This window comes from Nannobrachium achirus (genome assembly GCF_963921795.1).
Source record: "Nannobrachium achirus genome assembly, chromosome: 10".
Classification (NCBI taxonomy): Eukaryota; Metazoa; Chordata; class Actinopteri; order Myctophiformes; family Myctophidae; genus Nannobrachium; species Nannobrachium achirus.
This window is the reverse complement of record NC_137819.1, coordinates 38,729,794-38,746,881: the sequence shown is the minus strand read 5'-3', so window position 1 is coordinate 38,746,881 and position 17,088 is coordinate 38,729,794. Positions and strand designations below refer to the sequence as shown.

General features: G+C 42.8%; 1 protein-coding gene across 1 annotated transcript in view; it reads right to left on the bottom strand.

The window, feature by feature from the left end:
- col14a1b (collagen, type XIV, alpha 1b) overlaps positions 1 to 17,088 on the bottom strand; it is a gene marked incomplete at its 3' end in the record, with an annotated part of 180,142 nt that overhangs the window by 38,591 nt on the left and 124,463 nt on the right. The window contains exons 23-34 of the mRNA XM_080735457.1: positions 16,098 to 16,237; positions 14,631 to 14,763; positions 11,985 to 12,128; positions 11,127 to 11,291; positions 10,394 to 10,432; positions 9,962 to 10,100; positions 9,166 to 9,308; positions 8,887 to 8,996; positions 6,432 to 6,590; positions 2,727 to 2,804; positions 1,075 to 1,161; positions 377 to 430 (exon numbers count right to left, since the gene is read on the bottom strand). Coding sequence (XP_080591583.1) covers positions 377 to 430; positions 1,075 to 1,161; positions 2,727 to 2,804; positions 6,432 to 6,590; positions 8,887 to 8,996; positions 9,166 to 9,308; positions 9,962 to 10,100; positions 10,394 to 10,432; positions 11,127 to 11,291; positions 11,985 to 12,128; positions 14,631 to 14,763; positions 16,098 to 16,237 — 1,391 coding nt within the window. The remainder of the gene's footprint in view (positions 1 to 376; positions 431 to 1,074; positions 1,162 to 2,726; positions 2,805 to 6,431; positions 6,591 to 8,886; positions 8,997 to 9,165; positions 9,309 to 9,961; positions 10,101 to 10,393; positions 10,433 to 11,126; positions 11,292 to 11,984; positions 12,129 to 14,630; positions 14,764 to 16,097; positions 16,238 to 17,088) is intronic.

The following is a 17,088-nucleotide window of genomic DNA, read 5'->3' as shown; positions in this document are numbered from 1 at the left end:
CAAGGGAAATCGTCAGGGGTAACTTGTGAAGAGACGTTTATGTTCGATCGGTTTCCAACTCGAACGGTAATACAAATTGATTAAACAGATTTTCAGTTCTCTCTCTCTCCATTCACCTTGGGAGGAGGGCAGGCTATAGAAGCATCATCAACATGTCCACACTCTGAATGCAAATTCACCAGGACAATCAATGCGACCATTCAAACCTCAATGGTTTGAGCCAATTCAGACATTACCCAGACTTAAGTCTATAACAGAGTGCATGTCTGAAAGTGGTTAGGTACAGTATTGCACTAACTCAGTAGAACTGTATGTGTACAGCACTGAGTCCACTCCATGGTCACTCATTAATAACCTGGCAAGAATGTGTACTCACCACTGGCCCTGGTTCACCGCGGTCGCCTCGAGCTCCTCTCATTCCTGGGCCTCCCTGTTGATCGCACACGCACGCATGCACGCAAGCACATAAGCACGTGCGCACACGCACACACGCACACACACACGAGAAAGAATCAAGTGGTGATTATGGTTACCCAATCAACACATCGAACACCACAAGAATACATATTATATGCACTGTAAAACTTAAATTAACTTCAATATACATTTCACGACGGCCTCAAGTTCCATGAAGCTGATGTTACATGATAGGAGAGAGTGACTGCACAACATAATAATAATGGGAAGGAAAATATATAATGGCATGATGATGAAGATAATAGTAAATGAAGGAATAGTCAACTACAGCAGTATTTCTCAAATGGGGGTACGTGTATGCGGGGGTACTGCAGGGGGTAAGAGAGAAAAAAACTAGAAAATGGGAATATGTATTTAGTTATTGTCAATGATAAAAACATTGACAGACTGTTTGTGTGAACCTGCTCATTTGTAAATTGTTGTGTGAACCTGCTCATTTGTAAATTGTTAAACCAAATTACATCAATACATCAAAGTGTGTGTGTGTGTGTGTGTGTGTGTGTGTGTGTGTGTGTGTGTTTGCGTGCGTACGTGCGCTTGTGCGTGTGTCAGTGAATGCGTGTGTGTGTGTGTGTGTGTGTGTGTGTGTGTGCTCACAGGGGGTCCAATTTGGCCAGCGGGGCCCTTGCTGTCCTGGGTGCAGGTGCAAGCCCTGGGCAGGGCGGGGCAGTCTACCTCCTTCCTCTGTTCATTCACACCAACACACACACAATGAAGAGAAGACATGCACTGAGTGCACCACTCGGAGCAACACTCATAATAACAATGATGATGACTATGATGAAGATGAAGAAGAACAACAAAATCAATGAAATCACATGAAATGAAAACATGAATCTGACCAGAAGCAACGAAGAGCTGACGAAGAGTGTGCTTTTTATTTTTTATTATTTCATTGACACTTGCTTTGGCAATGTAAACTCATGTTTACATTACAATGTTTTCTCATGCCAATAAAGCTCCTTTGAATTGAATTGAATTGCATTGAATTGAATTGAATTGAATTGAATTGAATTGCTAGTGTTTTATAAGGCCCTAAACAGCCTACTGTACCTCCACTATACATCTCTGGCAATGATGTTTCTGTTTGGCATCTTGACACTTTGGCAAACAGTACATATCAGAAGAGACATATAATATTATGCTCAGGCTCAGCCTTATAAAGACTGGTTTGTGCAGCACTGCAATGTGCTGATAATCTAATCTACTGTAAGTTTTAGATGAACCCTTATTTACAGAAAATTATACAACAGTTAGTTCCGACCAAGCATGATTGGTTGAAATAGCCTCTCCAGATCGTGCTCAAATTAACATAATGGTGCCAGCACCTCGTTCCTGACTGTATCACTGTCGTGCCAACAATGATGGGAAAGCACACCTGTTTGTTTCATTGCAGACAGCTATGTTCCTCATTCTGTGTTTCAGTGTGATGCGAGGCCTCTTTTGGTTGGTGGGTTTCCACTCAGCGACTCAACCTCTCGGTTTCTTTTCTATCGGGTAGTGCCCCAGGAAATGGTTTTATATATTGTAAATTGTCTGTTGCTCCATGTTTCTAGAGAAAATATGCCCACCCTCTGCTTATAGAGTTTAACTATGAGAACCTGTTACTCTCCTTAAAGTTACAACAATGTTGAAGTTGTCTTTCAAAAACAAAGCATTTAAATGACATTGGGTCTTAATCTGTCGATCGGCTCATGACAAGTGGTTCAAAACTAGATTAGTTGTACAGTATTTATTGGTGCCAGATTAAAAGCAAATGCAATTGAAACTATGTGAACTAATGTAACTAGCCTGGAAAAAAGAAAAAAAGGCTCAGAATAGCATTTTACTCGGTTTGTTGCACTTTTCTTATTTTGTCTAAAAATGACAAAAGGAGCACAGAGTGAAAACTGATTATGGAACAAGAAGGGAAGCTTTATAAATAGTTAACCTACTTCCATCAGAGTGAGAAGTAGAGATGGATAGCTACTGTATCGCTGCACAGCTGTGACAAATACTGTAAGTGAACAACTATCACTATCACCATTTTAGCTAGCTAGTTGATCAGGTGTTATCAGTGCTATCAAAACATGTTAAAGAAGCTATTTTTAAATGATCACTAGCAAAGCAAAGGAAAATTAAAATAGATGTAGTTATGTAGTAATATCATATTGTAGCATAGTCATTAAAAGGGGAAAACAGGTACAGCAACAGAAACTATAGCACTAGTAAACTGTGGCGTAAGTGATCAACTTAAACGTTGACCTTACCAGTCCAGGAAGTTCACAGCACTTGTCTCTGCCAGCCCAGGAAGTACTGCAGACAATGTCAAACATTTGCAGCTGGAACTGAGAGGAGAAACACACACACACACACACACACACACACACACACACACACACACACACACACACACACACACACACACACACACACACACACACACACACACACACAAACAGCAGATTCAGAACCACATATCAATTAAGTCACGTTAAGTGCACTTATTTAAAACATTTTCTCCATTTGTCGAACTATTTTGCATGAGAGCACATTCGGACTGATCAAACCCATCAGACAGACAGAGAGACTGCCTGTTGTTCTGCTATTTGTGGATGAAACTGGTTCGGGGTTGGTTGATATTTTTGGAAATGCGGTCAGCTGATGCAATCTTCACAGGGTTTAAGACAATATTACAGCCCAGTTCTGATGCTAGAAAATCCAGCAAACCAGACCACCTACGTCAAAGACCAAAATAACTGAAATCCCATTTTTTTGAGTAAGTAAATCTAGGTGGTCAGAATGAACATGAAACACTTTTCCCTCTCTCACAAATTGCCATTGATGTGTCCTTGATAGCTCCTGTGGAGTGGCTCAGTGGCCACCAGTAATAGAGGTTGTAGTGAATGTGTGGAGCAGAGTGGAATAGCAGAGATTCATAATGTTTTGACGTCATCTGGTTTGCACTCGTCTAAGCCAAGGCTATGCATTTTTATCATGTGGGTATTTGGCCGCGGACCCCCATCTGAAAATATTTTGTGCCAGGGATTTGTCTTGTTAAAATGTTTGCAAATATAAAAAAAAGAAGAAAAAAAGAAGAAGTAGAGATGGATATCTCTACTTCTCCATTGTAGCTAGCTAGTTGATCAGGTTATGTGTTATCAGTGCTATCTTTTAAAGAAGATATTTTTAAATGATCACTAGCAATGGAAAATAAAAATAGATGTAGTTATGTAGTTGCGACCGAAAGTCACAGTTTAGTATGTGAAATGGCACATCATGTCTCCGTCTGTCTGTCTGGACGTGTACACTTTTTTACGGTCTATTGGTTTGCCGCTCTGACATCACTGTGAGATGTCAGGGGAACCACTAACAGAATGGGTTAGGGTTAGGGTGCCACTCTGACATCACGCCATCACCAACTTTTAAAAACAAACTCTCTGTACCGACTGAATGTTGATGAGTTTTATAAAAACTATGAAAAGTAATAATTCTAGAAGAAAGTTGTCTTTGAACTTGTTAGCCTTCACTCCCTGAACAGTAAATCAAAACATTGTGTCAGAATGACCAGCTTGCAGCTGCTGTGAGATAGACAAGGTTGTTAGCACAATAAGCCATTCAAAGTCAACCTTGCTCTGCTCTCTCCCTCCTATCTCTGGAGCAAAGGAGATAACGGTTTCCCACGCCTTACTCCTCACCTCACACGGCTGCACAATGCAATTAACTGCCTAAAACAGAGAAAGTCTATAGAAATAGAGCAACATCAGACACTTGAAATTCAAGATAGTTATATATCTTTCTCTGACAGTTATGTTTGCATACAATAACTAAAGCTCTGGTGGTTTGGTACCAACAGTCTTGTCCTTTCAAATCAACAGTGCAGCCTCCTCTGAATTCAGGCTGATGTCCATACAACGCAGCCCAGTGTGTTTTATTTCACTGGAACAACATCATTTTTTTTTATTGAAGCATAACGTTACTGTACACGTACTGATCTGTGAGGCAGACGTGTTTGGGGGATGCAGAGTAAACTAAATTTAGAATACATTAAGTGGGCTTTTTGAAGTTCCGCCGTTGTGAAAAAGAATCCCACCAAATTTCTCAAGAATAATTTGATTTTATTTGGATCTCTTTTAGCCCATCAGGCTAATCTTGGATACATGTATCGTGGATACAAGCAAACAAAATGAGTTTTCTCAGACGGGAGGCCGAGATAGGGTGGGAAGTTCAGTCATCCGCAAGAGACTCTGAGAAGAACCACTGCTCCTTCACTTGGAAAGGATCCAGCTCAGGTGGTTCGGGCATCTATAGTACGGATGCCTCCCGAGCGTCTCCCTAGGGAGTTCCTCGCTGCATGTCCCACTGGGAGGAGACCCCATGGCAGACCAAGGACAAGATGGGAGGATTATATCTCCAAACTGGCCTTGGAACGCCGCAAGATCCCCCTGGAGGGAGTGGCTAATGTTGCTCGGGAAAGGGAAGTCTGGAGCTCTCTGTTGGAACTGTTGCCAACGTGACTCAATTCCAGATAAGCAGTTGAAGATGGATGGATAGATATACTGAACACAATATTTTCTTTGACAAGGATGGCAGGGGGCCAGCTTGAGCTCAGATACCCTGTTGTTGGCTGAGCCGGGGGGAAGAGAGGACTCATTTTAGACTAACGTGATAACCTATTCCATCCAACACAGCTTGCCCACTTGGACGGCACGCTCATTGATGTAGCAAGGTCATTGGCTGCCCGATGTGGGCACACGCTCGCCAGGGTGGTTCGCTCGCCCGACTGTTCCCTAGCCTCATGAGCCTAAAGGCCTCACTACCAGCGTGCCTGCCAGGTTTTCAAGTGATGTAAAAAGTAATATTTTTGTTGAGTTCTCCTGTTTGCCTGATGCAGACCTACAGTATAAGGTTGAAACATTGCACCATTAATACAATTGTTTGGGAGCTTTAAACCAGTGTGCGGATGTTGTAACCTTTTTTCTGATTCTCGCCTTGATGTCAAGCACCTGGCCTAAATACAGGTACAAGATGTGCACACAATCTTTGAATTTTTCTCCTGTACCCCTGCCATTCTTGGAAAGATTTACTTGCATACTGTACATGCCACGTGCCCTTTTTTTTAATGTATGCTGCTCCACAATGTCAACACGCCGTTTGCTACATCCATCAATCTTTTCATCTTTCATCCGGAAAAGACAGATTTTAACCGCTGCGATCCATTCCTTAGTTATGGTCCGCTGAAAAAAGCTTCTTTTGACGAAAACACAATCTGGGAGTAGAAACTAGATATCCGGATGATGTCATCTCCCGATAGAACATGGGAAACCGAGTCCCTGCATCACTACCGGGTGCGGGAGACCGCAGTCTATAATAATAAAACAACGAAAAGAAGCCCACAATGCATCGACGAACACAGTGTGAGCTTGTCGATCTGCTATTGTCGGCACGCGACAGAGTGTGCAAACATCATGTTCTACAGCAGGGGTCTTCAACGTTTTCAGGCCAAGGACCCCTTAGTTGAGAGAGAGATGAAGCAGGGACCCCCACAACCTGTTCATAGATTCCGTATAGTTTCATTGTTTGACAGCACAATCGTCAGTGTATTTTGGATTCATGTCAATTTGTGTTTTCAGATATTTAACCACTTGAACCATCAATACTTAATAAACTTGACCTTTCACTCTGAACTTTTTTTTTTGTCTGCTCTTTCTCCCTTTTTAGCCAAAAATAGCCAATCTACAAGCTTGTAGATCTGCTATTTTTGGCTAAAGTTCTCAGAATTATGGATGCTAGGGTTCAAGTGGTTATTATTAAAAAGGAGAAAAACAGTTTCTATCACTCATAGATTTGGAGGACCCCCTGTAGTAACTCTGAGGACCCCCTAGAGGTCCCGGACCCCATGTTGAAGACCCTTGTTCTAAAGTATTGTTGATGTTGTTTGTGTGTCCAGTCGGTGTACAGTAGATCCAACTCACCGGAGCCGAGTTGTCCTTCTGTCCTCTGGAGCGGACCATCCTGCCCAGCACCTCCAGGCCGTCCGTGGTGATGTTCCCCGCAGCGTTGATGTTCTTCTCCGCCACCAGCTTACAGTCAATCACCACCTTGGCACTGGTCTTACTGATGGCTATGTGCAGCTGTACAGCGGGGGAATGGAAGAGACAGAGATGTCAGTCTAATGTCACTAGTCTCATGTTTTGCATTTTGACTGAGTGGAGTGGTTTATTAAAATAAAAACTTTAAAAAAAGTTGTAGAATATTATTATTATTTTTTTAATTGACAACGTTTTGCTTATAACATCTTGCCCAAAAGAGGGATGCCAAGGTTAATGTGATTAAAAGAATAAATGAAAAACCTTCCCCTGGCAAAGATGCTGTTCAACTGTACAGGGAATAGTGATATGCCACTATTTTTAAGTGTTTTCTTCCCCTGAAGCTTTGTTATCCCTCTCTTAACGACTTTGTAGCGCTGGATGTGTGTTCCTACAGTATATGCAGGTCATTAAAGTGATTTTAATTTGCTCTATAACGACGGTACAAACTATGTTCTATCTCACTCTGCAGTGTAAACGCAAGACACGTACGCAGATGTAGACAGAAAGACACACACACACACACACACACACACACACACGCACACACACACACACACACACACACACACACACACACACACACGCAAATGTGTACATAAAAACACACCGATAAAGAATAAATATACACCCACAAATGTGTATATAAAAACACAGATAAAGATAGCTACAGTACGCATATAGACATACTGTACACACACGCAGACACACACACACACACACACACACACACACACACACACACACACACACACACACACACACACACACACACACACACACGCACACAGTACAGTGTGCAGACAGTTCAAAGAGAAGCAGCCAATAAACCAAGTTAGGCAGCTCTGTAATTTCTGACATGTTCTCTGCAGGGTCACACAGCAACACAGCTGAGTGGTGTGCTGTGATGACAGTTGACAGGGGGGGGGGGGCTGCAGTTTTCTCTCTAAAGCCAAATAGGAGGTGTGTGTGGGGATTCTCTGGTGACCTCCACAGCTTTCACAAACCCTCTGCATAAGCTAATTGTGTTTGTGACCTTATACTTCAGAGGAGAAAAATGAAATTGGCCGTCTACCTCTTGCAACTAGCAAAGCAACCCCAAAATATGATATGTTTTTTTTAAAGCAGCCTTTCTGAACCCAGCGGGTTGGTACCCCCAAAAATGGCTCAGAATAATTTTGAAAAAGGGTCACTGGAAAATAACAAATTATAGGAATATTGTCACAGGATAAATTGGGTCCTGTCTTGATGCTCGAGGCAAAAGGCAATCGCCAATTAAAAAAACTGAATCGTACAGATAAGTAACTGAAGTCCTTAGTTGGGGAAAATAATAGGCTATTATATATATTTTTTAAATTAATAACACTAATATGCAGAATAATCATTCTTGATAGTAAAAAAGTAAAAAAAAAAAAAAACAGTTCTTCTGCACTGCACTGACATTTGTGCTGTAAATGTCAGAGATTCCGTTGAAATTACATCCCCCTGCCCAGATGGGTGGCAATAAAAATAACTTTGGTCTATTTTCAAAAACAAAACAATGGCTACAAGTTCATTCAATCACCATATCCCTAGCTGGACAGTGACACTCATTCATTTGAACTTGAGCTCCTGCAGTCTGTAAAAGGTAATTTTGTCATCGAATGACTCAGGTTGTCTACTGTGGGTTGTCCCTCACAAATTACAACCATTCGTCCTGGCATCATGCTGCCAGTTTAAGCACGCACGCACGCACGCACGCACGCACGCACACGCACACACGCACACACACACACACACACACACACACACACACACACACACACACACACACACACACACACAGAGAAGACAGTCAAATGGTCATGATAGGTTTAAGCTTTTACTGAAAGTAAGCAGTCAGTCAGTCAGTCAGTCAGTCAGTCAGTCAGTCAGTCAGCAATGGTGTAAAGTAACTAAGTACATGTACTTTGAAAATAGCAGATCTACAAGTTCACAATGCTCGCAAAGCGATGCGTTGAGCTTATGTAAATCAGCTATTTTCAAAAGATTTTTATACTTTTTATGACTTGTGAAAATGGGACATGTTGCATGATGAGTACTTTTACTTTTGGTACTTTAAATACCAAAAGTCAAAACCTTTGTACTTTTACTCAAATACATTTTGAATACCAGACTTACTGTCTGTAACAGTATTTCTGCATTGCAGTGTTGACAATTTTACTTAAGTAAATTATTTGAGTACTTTTTCCACCAATGTCAGTCAGTCAGTCAGTCAGTCAGTCAGTCAGTCAGTCAGTCAGTCAGTCAGTCAGTCAGTCAGTGGATCAGTGAGTTAGCTGAGTTGAGAGCAGAGTCTGACCTTGTGGAAGCTGCCGTAAAACAGTTTCTTGATCTCTGGACCTTCGAAGGTGACCGTCTGGAACTCTCCCCGGTAGTCGTTGTTGAAGAACGTCAGCGTTTTGCCTCCATCTGGAACGGCACAAGAGTTAAGTCACTCATCATCATGGCCTGCCACACCCACACCCACACCCGCACCCACACACACACACACACACACACACACACACACACACACACACACACACACACACACACACAAACACACACACACACACACACGGGCCCCAGCCCTACTTACTATCCAGGATAACTCCCACCAGCGGCTCGTTGTTCTTGTTGAGGATCTCCCAGAGGGCAAAGGGCTCCTCTGGAGTGTTGGGCAGGAGCCTGAACAGCAGAGTGATGGTGTAGTCTGATGGGAGGCCCTCAGCATGGATGTACCTGCATGGTGGGACCACAGAGACCAGGGGAAACACAGAGTCACTGTGCTGGAACGTGTGTGTGTGTGTGTGTGTGTGTGTGTGTGTGTGTGTGTGTGTGTGTGTGTGTGTGTGTGTGTGTGTGTGTGTGTGTGGGTGGGTGGGTGGGTGCGTGCGCGTGTGTGCGTGTGCGTGTGTGCAGTGATGGCAGAAGTACTTGTATGCTTTACTTCAGTAAAAGTATCAATACTGCAATATAGAAACACTCGGTTACAAGAAGTCTCGTATTATGAGTAGCAGAAGAAAAGTATCAAGTACAACATTTATAAAAAAAACTTTTGAAAATAGCGGAGCAACGCATTGTGAGCGTGTTGATCTGCTATTTTCAAATAGCCGAAATATATACTGTATAGACTGAAGTGGTTGGTGTGTTTTTGTAATAATAATCAATGTCTGCAAATTAACTAATATAATTTAAGTGGAGTAAAAGTACAATATTTTCCACTGAGATGTAGTGGTGTAGAAGTAAAAGTATTGAAACTAAAAAGTTAAAATACCTAAAAATGTTACTTAAATACAGTACTTGAGTACATGTACTTAGTTACGTTACACCACTGTGTGCGTGCGTGCATACGCGCGTGCGTGCGTGCGTGCGTGCGTGCGCGTGTACTGTACTTGGTAGGCTGAGCCAACAGAGCGTCGCTGTGCAGGTGGAAACAGGAGAAAGTGTTGAAAGTTCCAGGCACCATGGAAACACCGGGGTAGTTGCCATAGCGATTGTCCACCAATCCAAAGAGCTCCATCATACGGAAACCTGGGCGACAAACATAATCGTTAACTTAGTTTCTAAGCTTCTAACGATGGCGATCTGAAGAGGTCAAAACGACTAAACCCGCGGTGCAGGTGAGCCGAAAACATAAAAGAGCACAACTCTGCCTTGTGCGCTGTCCAAAACCTCTCCAGTGAGACGGTTATATAAGAAAATCAGCTACAGTTAAATCTAAATGCCAAAAAAACTGAAAGCTACAGTACAATTGTATGCCCTTTTAAATGAATGGCAGGTTGTCAGGTTTAGTGAAGGGAACATAATAACGTGCGGTCACTTACCAGGTGTCGTGCTGCCACTCATGGGCACAGAGGGACAAGCTGTGGGCAGAAACGGTCTGTAATGAGTCACACGCTGAAATAATAAAACGTTCCTTCTGAGAATGTGCCTTTATACTGTATGTTTTCTTCAGAGATTTGCTACATTCCCTTTTTTTCCTTATAGGACAGGGGTCTTCAACAGGGGGTCCAGGACCCATAGAGGGTCTTCACTACAGGGTGGCCGCCAAATCCTTTTTTTTGTTTACTTTAACCACTTGCATCCCTATTCTGAGAACTTAAGCCAAAAATAACAGATCTACAAGTTCACAAAGCCTCGTGCTGCGAGGCGCTGTGAGCTTAATAGATCGGCTATTTTTGGCCAAAAAAAGAGCAGACCAACTATCGAGTAAAAGAGCAGGTTTACCAAGTATTGAGGGTCTAACCGCTCAGCCATAGGATTCCACCTTGGCCAAGTTGGAATACATATCCCAGCTTATATTATGGTCAAGGAAGGTGTTAGGATTCTGGTCTCCATTCAGGGCTACTGTACTACATCCTTTGATCTCCTTTCACCCCGGGAAGCTACATTGTGGTCAAGCCCCCAAAGTGACCACCTAAATTCAAAAAAGGCATTGACCAAATGACGTCAGAACAGTCACAGTCAAACCTACGTGCACAATAAAGCGTGTGAGTGAGCAACACTTCTTTTGGTGGGTTCCCACTTCCCAGCCCAACAAAGTCTCTGGACACTCACTGGCTGTGGCCGCCTCGCAGACGAACGTCACCAGCTTCTCCTCGATCTTCTTGAAGGCGTCGAGGTCATCCACGAAGAAGACGTGCCTGTCACTGGGCTTACTGGCAATGCTCACCAGCTCACCATAGTCTGCATCGGCAAAGCCGATGGCAAACACTATGTATCCTGCAGGCAGAGACACACACACACAGAAAGAGAGAGAGAGAGAGAGAGAGAGAGAGAGAGAGAGAGAGAGAGAGAGAGAGAGAGAATAGGATTCTGAGTACTTGTGTCTCCTAGTTATTTTGTCCAACCAAGCATTTCCGAGTTACTGCAATGTGTGATAATAATGGATTGCATTTTTTATAGCACTTTTTCTAAGCAAGTTGCGAACTCAACGTGATTTACAATGGTCCATTCATTCATACAGTACATTGCATGCCATTATACCCGTGTTAATATTAAAGGAGCATTAGACATGTTATTTTCCTGTCAACTCTATCAGGCAAACATATCAATCTAAGAATGTATTTAGGATAAAAGGTATTACACTTATAAAACACATGAATAATGTTGCATGGCAGTCAGCTTACGCCTTACAGAGGTAAACAAAACAATCATTCTGACCAACATTTAAAAAATGTATCGATAAATCCTTTAATGGCTGCAGTCCAAATGCTCAGTAAGAGCATGTACTGTATCAACTGTACATGAAACATGTCCTTATGAAGCCTGATTTATACCTGAAAATAGCTCATAGATCTGCCAATTTCAGCACGTGATGCCATCGTACAACGGAGCATAAATTGGGCATGACACACCCACATGCTACCGTATGTCCTTTAGAAATAACCCTGCATCCCATAATAAGGCTCTGACCGTTCATCTGCAGCTCCTTGGAGACCTTGTTGACATCGTCCTGGGAGCGCCCATCTGTGAGGACCACCAGGACTTTGGGGATCCCCCGTCTGGACCCGCCCTCCACGGTGAAGATGTTCTCCTTCACGTGCTGGATGGCCCGACCTGATTGGACAGAAGCATCCGTCCGTCAGCATGAGAGGAAGCCGTAACCTGAAGACTCACCTTTTCAGTACTTATATTATTTGAATATATCTTTTTAAAGGTAAACATTTGTAACTCAAATATTTGCTACTGGGTGGTCCCTGGAACAACCTATTTTGAGATGGGGGTCCGCGGCCAAATACATGTAATTTTGGGGGTCCTTGACATGAAAAGGTTTGAGAACCACTGATTTAGACGAAGGATTTAGAAGACATTTATAGAATCTACAAGTTCACAAAGCCTCGTGCTCAAAAATATTCAAAGACCTTTTTAATAGTTAATAGTTTTAAAATAATGCTTAAAAAGTGGTTCAAATCTAAAGTGACACAGATTTGCGTTCACGTCTAAAGCATTATCCAGTTTACTTTAATTGCTTGCCTTGGTTCGGTGTTGAGTCAGTAAGCGCTCTGAAGTTGTATCCCACTCTTGTATGGCAGGTTGCTCAAGCAGGATATAGGCTGTTGTAAATCTACAGTATGTACCATACTTAGTTGTAGTTCAACAAAGCTGAAGATCGATTATTTTCCGTTGTAGCACCCAGACTGTGGAGCTTCCACCCCACGTCTGTTTAAATCACATTTGAAAACTCACTAGTACTCCTTGGAAAATTGAAAATTGAGTTGTTGTTTCCACTAGGCAATGTGTCTACTGTATATGTTGTCCAGTACTGTATTCTCTTGGTATTTTAGTATATTTTTGTTACTGAGTGTACAGCACTTGTTCAAATGAACAAATGGGGCAATGGACAATCTACAAACTCACTACGAGCCGCGTTGCGATGCGTTGTGAGCTTGTAGATCATGCTATTGACGCCTTAATGTTCGTAGCGGAATAGGGAAGCTAGGGTTCAAGTTAAGAGCATGAAACTGCTAGCTGAACTGATGAAAGAAAAATAGACGTTACTTGGTTTAGATAATGAAAATGGAAATACATCTCTGGTATTGCAGTCTTTATATAGGGACGAGCATTAGCACCACCACAGTGCACTTAATTGAGATTTCCTGGCCAGCCAGTTACTGTATTACTGCTGTGCGTCCCTATAGGACGGAGTGCCTGGCTGCGTTGTAAACACTGATTAATGACTGTGTCGCTCGCTGCATGCCCCGAAGGCCTTCTCTGATTACTAGACACGCGCACATATGTGTGCACTGTGCACGCACAGTACACACACGCATAACCACGAGTGCATGCATGCACAAACACACAGCGGTGGGTATGCGCAAATGTAAACACACACACACACACACATACACACACCAAATCAAAGGTGGGTCTGCGAACAAACAAAATGCTGTTAAACAGAAATAAACAGTCATGTAGCGTGCTCATGCACACGCGCACGCACGCACGCACGCACGCACGCACGCACGCACGCACGCACGCACGCACGCACGCACGCACGCACGCACGCACGCACGCACACACACACACACACACACACACACACACACACACACACACACAGACACACACACACACACACACACACACACACACACACACACACACACACACACACACACGATGGAAATTAAAATTGCATTCCTTAACTTCAGGCTGGCACCAACACTAAATCAATCTGTCTTTCTGTGTGAGTTAGCGTGTGTGTGTGTGTGTGTGTGTGTGTGTGTGTGTGTGTGTGTGTGTGTGTGTGTGTGTGTGTGTGTGTGTGTGTGTGTGTGTGTGCGTGCGCGTGTGCGTGCGCGTGTGCGTATGTGATTTGCTTGTAGTGATTTCTATATTGCACTGCACCTATGAGGTTCTATTGTCAACAAACAGGGCCATTTACTCTGCGTTAATGGAAATATGACACATCACAAACATGTTTAATATCTTCATTACCATTCCCATACGACGTAGATAATAATCCAAGTATCACTGGGATGCTGGAAATCTCCTGTTTACTGTGCTGCATAGAAATCTGTTCACGCATACTCCTGGTCTAATATTACTAGCAAGACGCCTCAGGGCGACAAGCAAGGTCGCGCCATGTCTTGGCCATCTGAGATGTTTATCGGACAAGTTACCCATATATGGAGACCGCTGGTACCCATATATGGAGATCCATATATGGAGATATGCTGTGAGAGTCCAAACATGCTTACTCAGTTATTTTTTATGTGAAAGTCCTATGACGTCTATGACATCTGACATCATACAATCCCTTTTATGCCCATACATGGAGATCCCTGTCTGTAGAACCAGCCACACAGATATGGGCTGTCTTGGCCATTTGTCTTGGCCATATATGGATTCTGTTAGTGTGGTATGTGGCCGATGTGGCCTCCATATGGCCATTCGTATATAAAGTCCTGTTAGATATCGGCTTAATATTGATGACATCAAGGATCTCTATATATGGGCATAAAAGGGTCCTCAGCTCCGTGTTACAGTGCGTGCCATGTTACAGTGTCAGTGTGTTACAGTGCGTGCCATGTTACAGTGTGTTACAGTGCATGCCACCCCACTCGCCTGTCTTGGTGTTTCCTCCCTTGTAGGAGATGCTGTTGATGGCATCCAGCAGCCTCTCCTTGTTGCTGTAGGAGTTCAGCTTAAACTCTGTCCTGGCGTCATCACTGAACTGGGCTATGGCCACCTGGGGGGGGGGGGGGCAGAGGAACATTATAAAACCACAGGGCACATAACAAACCAACACTGTCTCACTCCCCAAAAGGCATATTGGGACTTTGTGACCAAACACCAAACAGTGACTTGAAGCGGGTAGCCTTCCAGTCAAACAGTGCCTTCCCGCCCGGGCACTTCGGCACTCAAGGAAAGCAGATGTGCAGTTCTCAGACCCAAGACGGTCTGCCAAAAAACAGTTAAAGTTGCGGAGGCACGCCATCTCAAGTGGACTTAAGCCACGGGAGGCACAACTTTCAAATCACAACGTTTCAACAACAACTTTGCAGAAACCTTCTTTTCCTGTTATTTTTTTCAGCTTACAATGATAGAATACACTACAATAAGTCTATTTATACATTCATTGAAGGACAAAGACAACAGATTTTCAAGTAAATCATGCCAATATAATGCTAAACTAAACCTGATTTATACGCTGCAGCAACGTATAATGGGGCTTTTAACTTTCCCCCTGGCCTGCTCTAATGGTTGATTACTGCACCCTTTAAAGGCAAAAATAGCTCCAACCATTAGATTCCATCTGAGTGCCCGTCTCTCCCGCTGTATGTCAGTGTGTCTGGTATTCTGAAGACATGGCACTTATAACTTAAAAATCAAACCTCGGTTCGAAGTGACTCGGTGGACAGATAAAACCTCTATTCTGAATGTATTTGTGGCTTACTACATTTTTTAAACCCTGAAGGCCAAATTATCATGTGAAGCTTGACCAATCCTCAAAGTATCCATTCATCTAACCGGGAGGGACATCGACATTTTGCTTTTTGAAAAAGCCTATTCATTCTGGACTGATATTTTACACGTACGGGACAGGAAAAACCTGTTCATTCTGGCCTGGAGTGACCATATATGGACATAAGGTAACATACTTTGTGTTTTTGAAAAACCCTGTTCATTCTGGACTGAGATCACCATATATGGTAATTAAAGGGACATTCTGTGGGACAGGAAAAACCTGTTCATTCTGGCTTGGAGTGACCATATATGGACATAAGGTAACATACTTTGTGTTTTTGAAAAACCCTGTTCATTCTGGACTGAGATCACCATATATGGTAATTAAACGGACATTCTGTTTTTGAAAAAGCCTGTTCATTCTGGACTGAAATGACCATATATGGGCGTGATACACACAAAGCCATTCATTGGAACCGGTTTTCACCGCTTCAAAAAGCTACATCAAAGGCGGAACCGAATATATAGGGTTTCTCAAATATTGATGAAGAAGAGACAGGGGTGTTGCTACTTTTGGACAGACTACCTCTGAAGGTAGATTATTTTGTAGTCTACCTGTGTGCCGTCGGGTCCTATCTGGTCCAGAGACCCTGTGGTGCTGTACAGGAAGCGGATGATCTTCAGGAAGTTTTCATCACCGATACTCCACGAACCATCAACCAGGAACACAAGGTCTGCCTTGGCAGCCTTACACACTGAGAGAGAGAGAGAGAGAGAGAGAGAGAGAGAGAGAGAGAGAGAGAGAGAGGAAGGGGAAGGTCAATGTGTGATGGAGTGTAATAAATAATACAAATGAATAGTCTTTCAATGATATGCGTCTTGCATGCTAAATTTCCATTATCATTACTTTCATTACATCCCTTATCTGGCTGCCAGTAGCTGGGGAGAAAGTAGCACATTAGCCGAATACGTGCCAATCCCATGGCAACACATTCTATTAATTTAGTCTGTTTGGGTAAAAATCCCGCTACACAAATACTGTACAGTGCGGTTATCATTTGTGGATGGCCTCTCCCTGAAATCTTATTAGTTATGACAGAAAATCTCTTTAGAAAAAAAGCATACCCTTCTTAATAATGAATTTGAAAATGACGTGGACATAGCTTACAAAAACGTGCATATGATGGATAATGGAAAGAATATTTTAAAATAGTGACAGAAAATGTTTACTAAGTTAAGGTAATACAACCAAGTGTAAAGTCTGAATACCCGTTGACTTTAATGGAATGTAAATTTTTCTGCAATCCGCAGGAGGGGAAATGGCTAAACCTTCTAGGCCTTTAATGAGAACTGCAGTGTATTCATTACTTCCTCATTGGATTCATTTCCAGAGGCGGATGCTTGTCGCCTGGCCGATACAATTGACTGATTAAGCTCAACGCTGAAACAGTTAAGCCGTTGTTACACTGAAAACCCAGAATCACACCATCTGTTGGGTGCCAGAGTAAACAATCATGTCAATTACAAACTTTGCTCTTCTCATTTAATCTCATTTAACCGCCACTTCAGTGCGCAATCGATCGTCAGAACACTCCTCTGTGGTTTG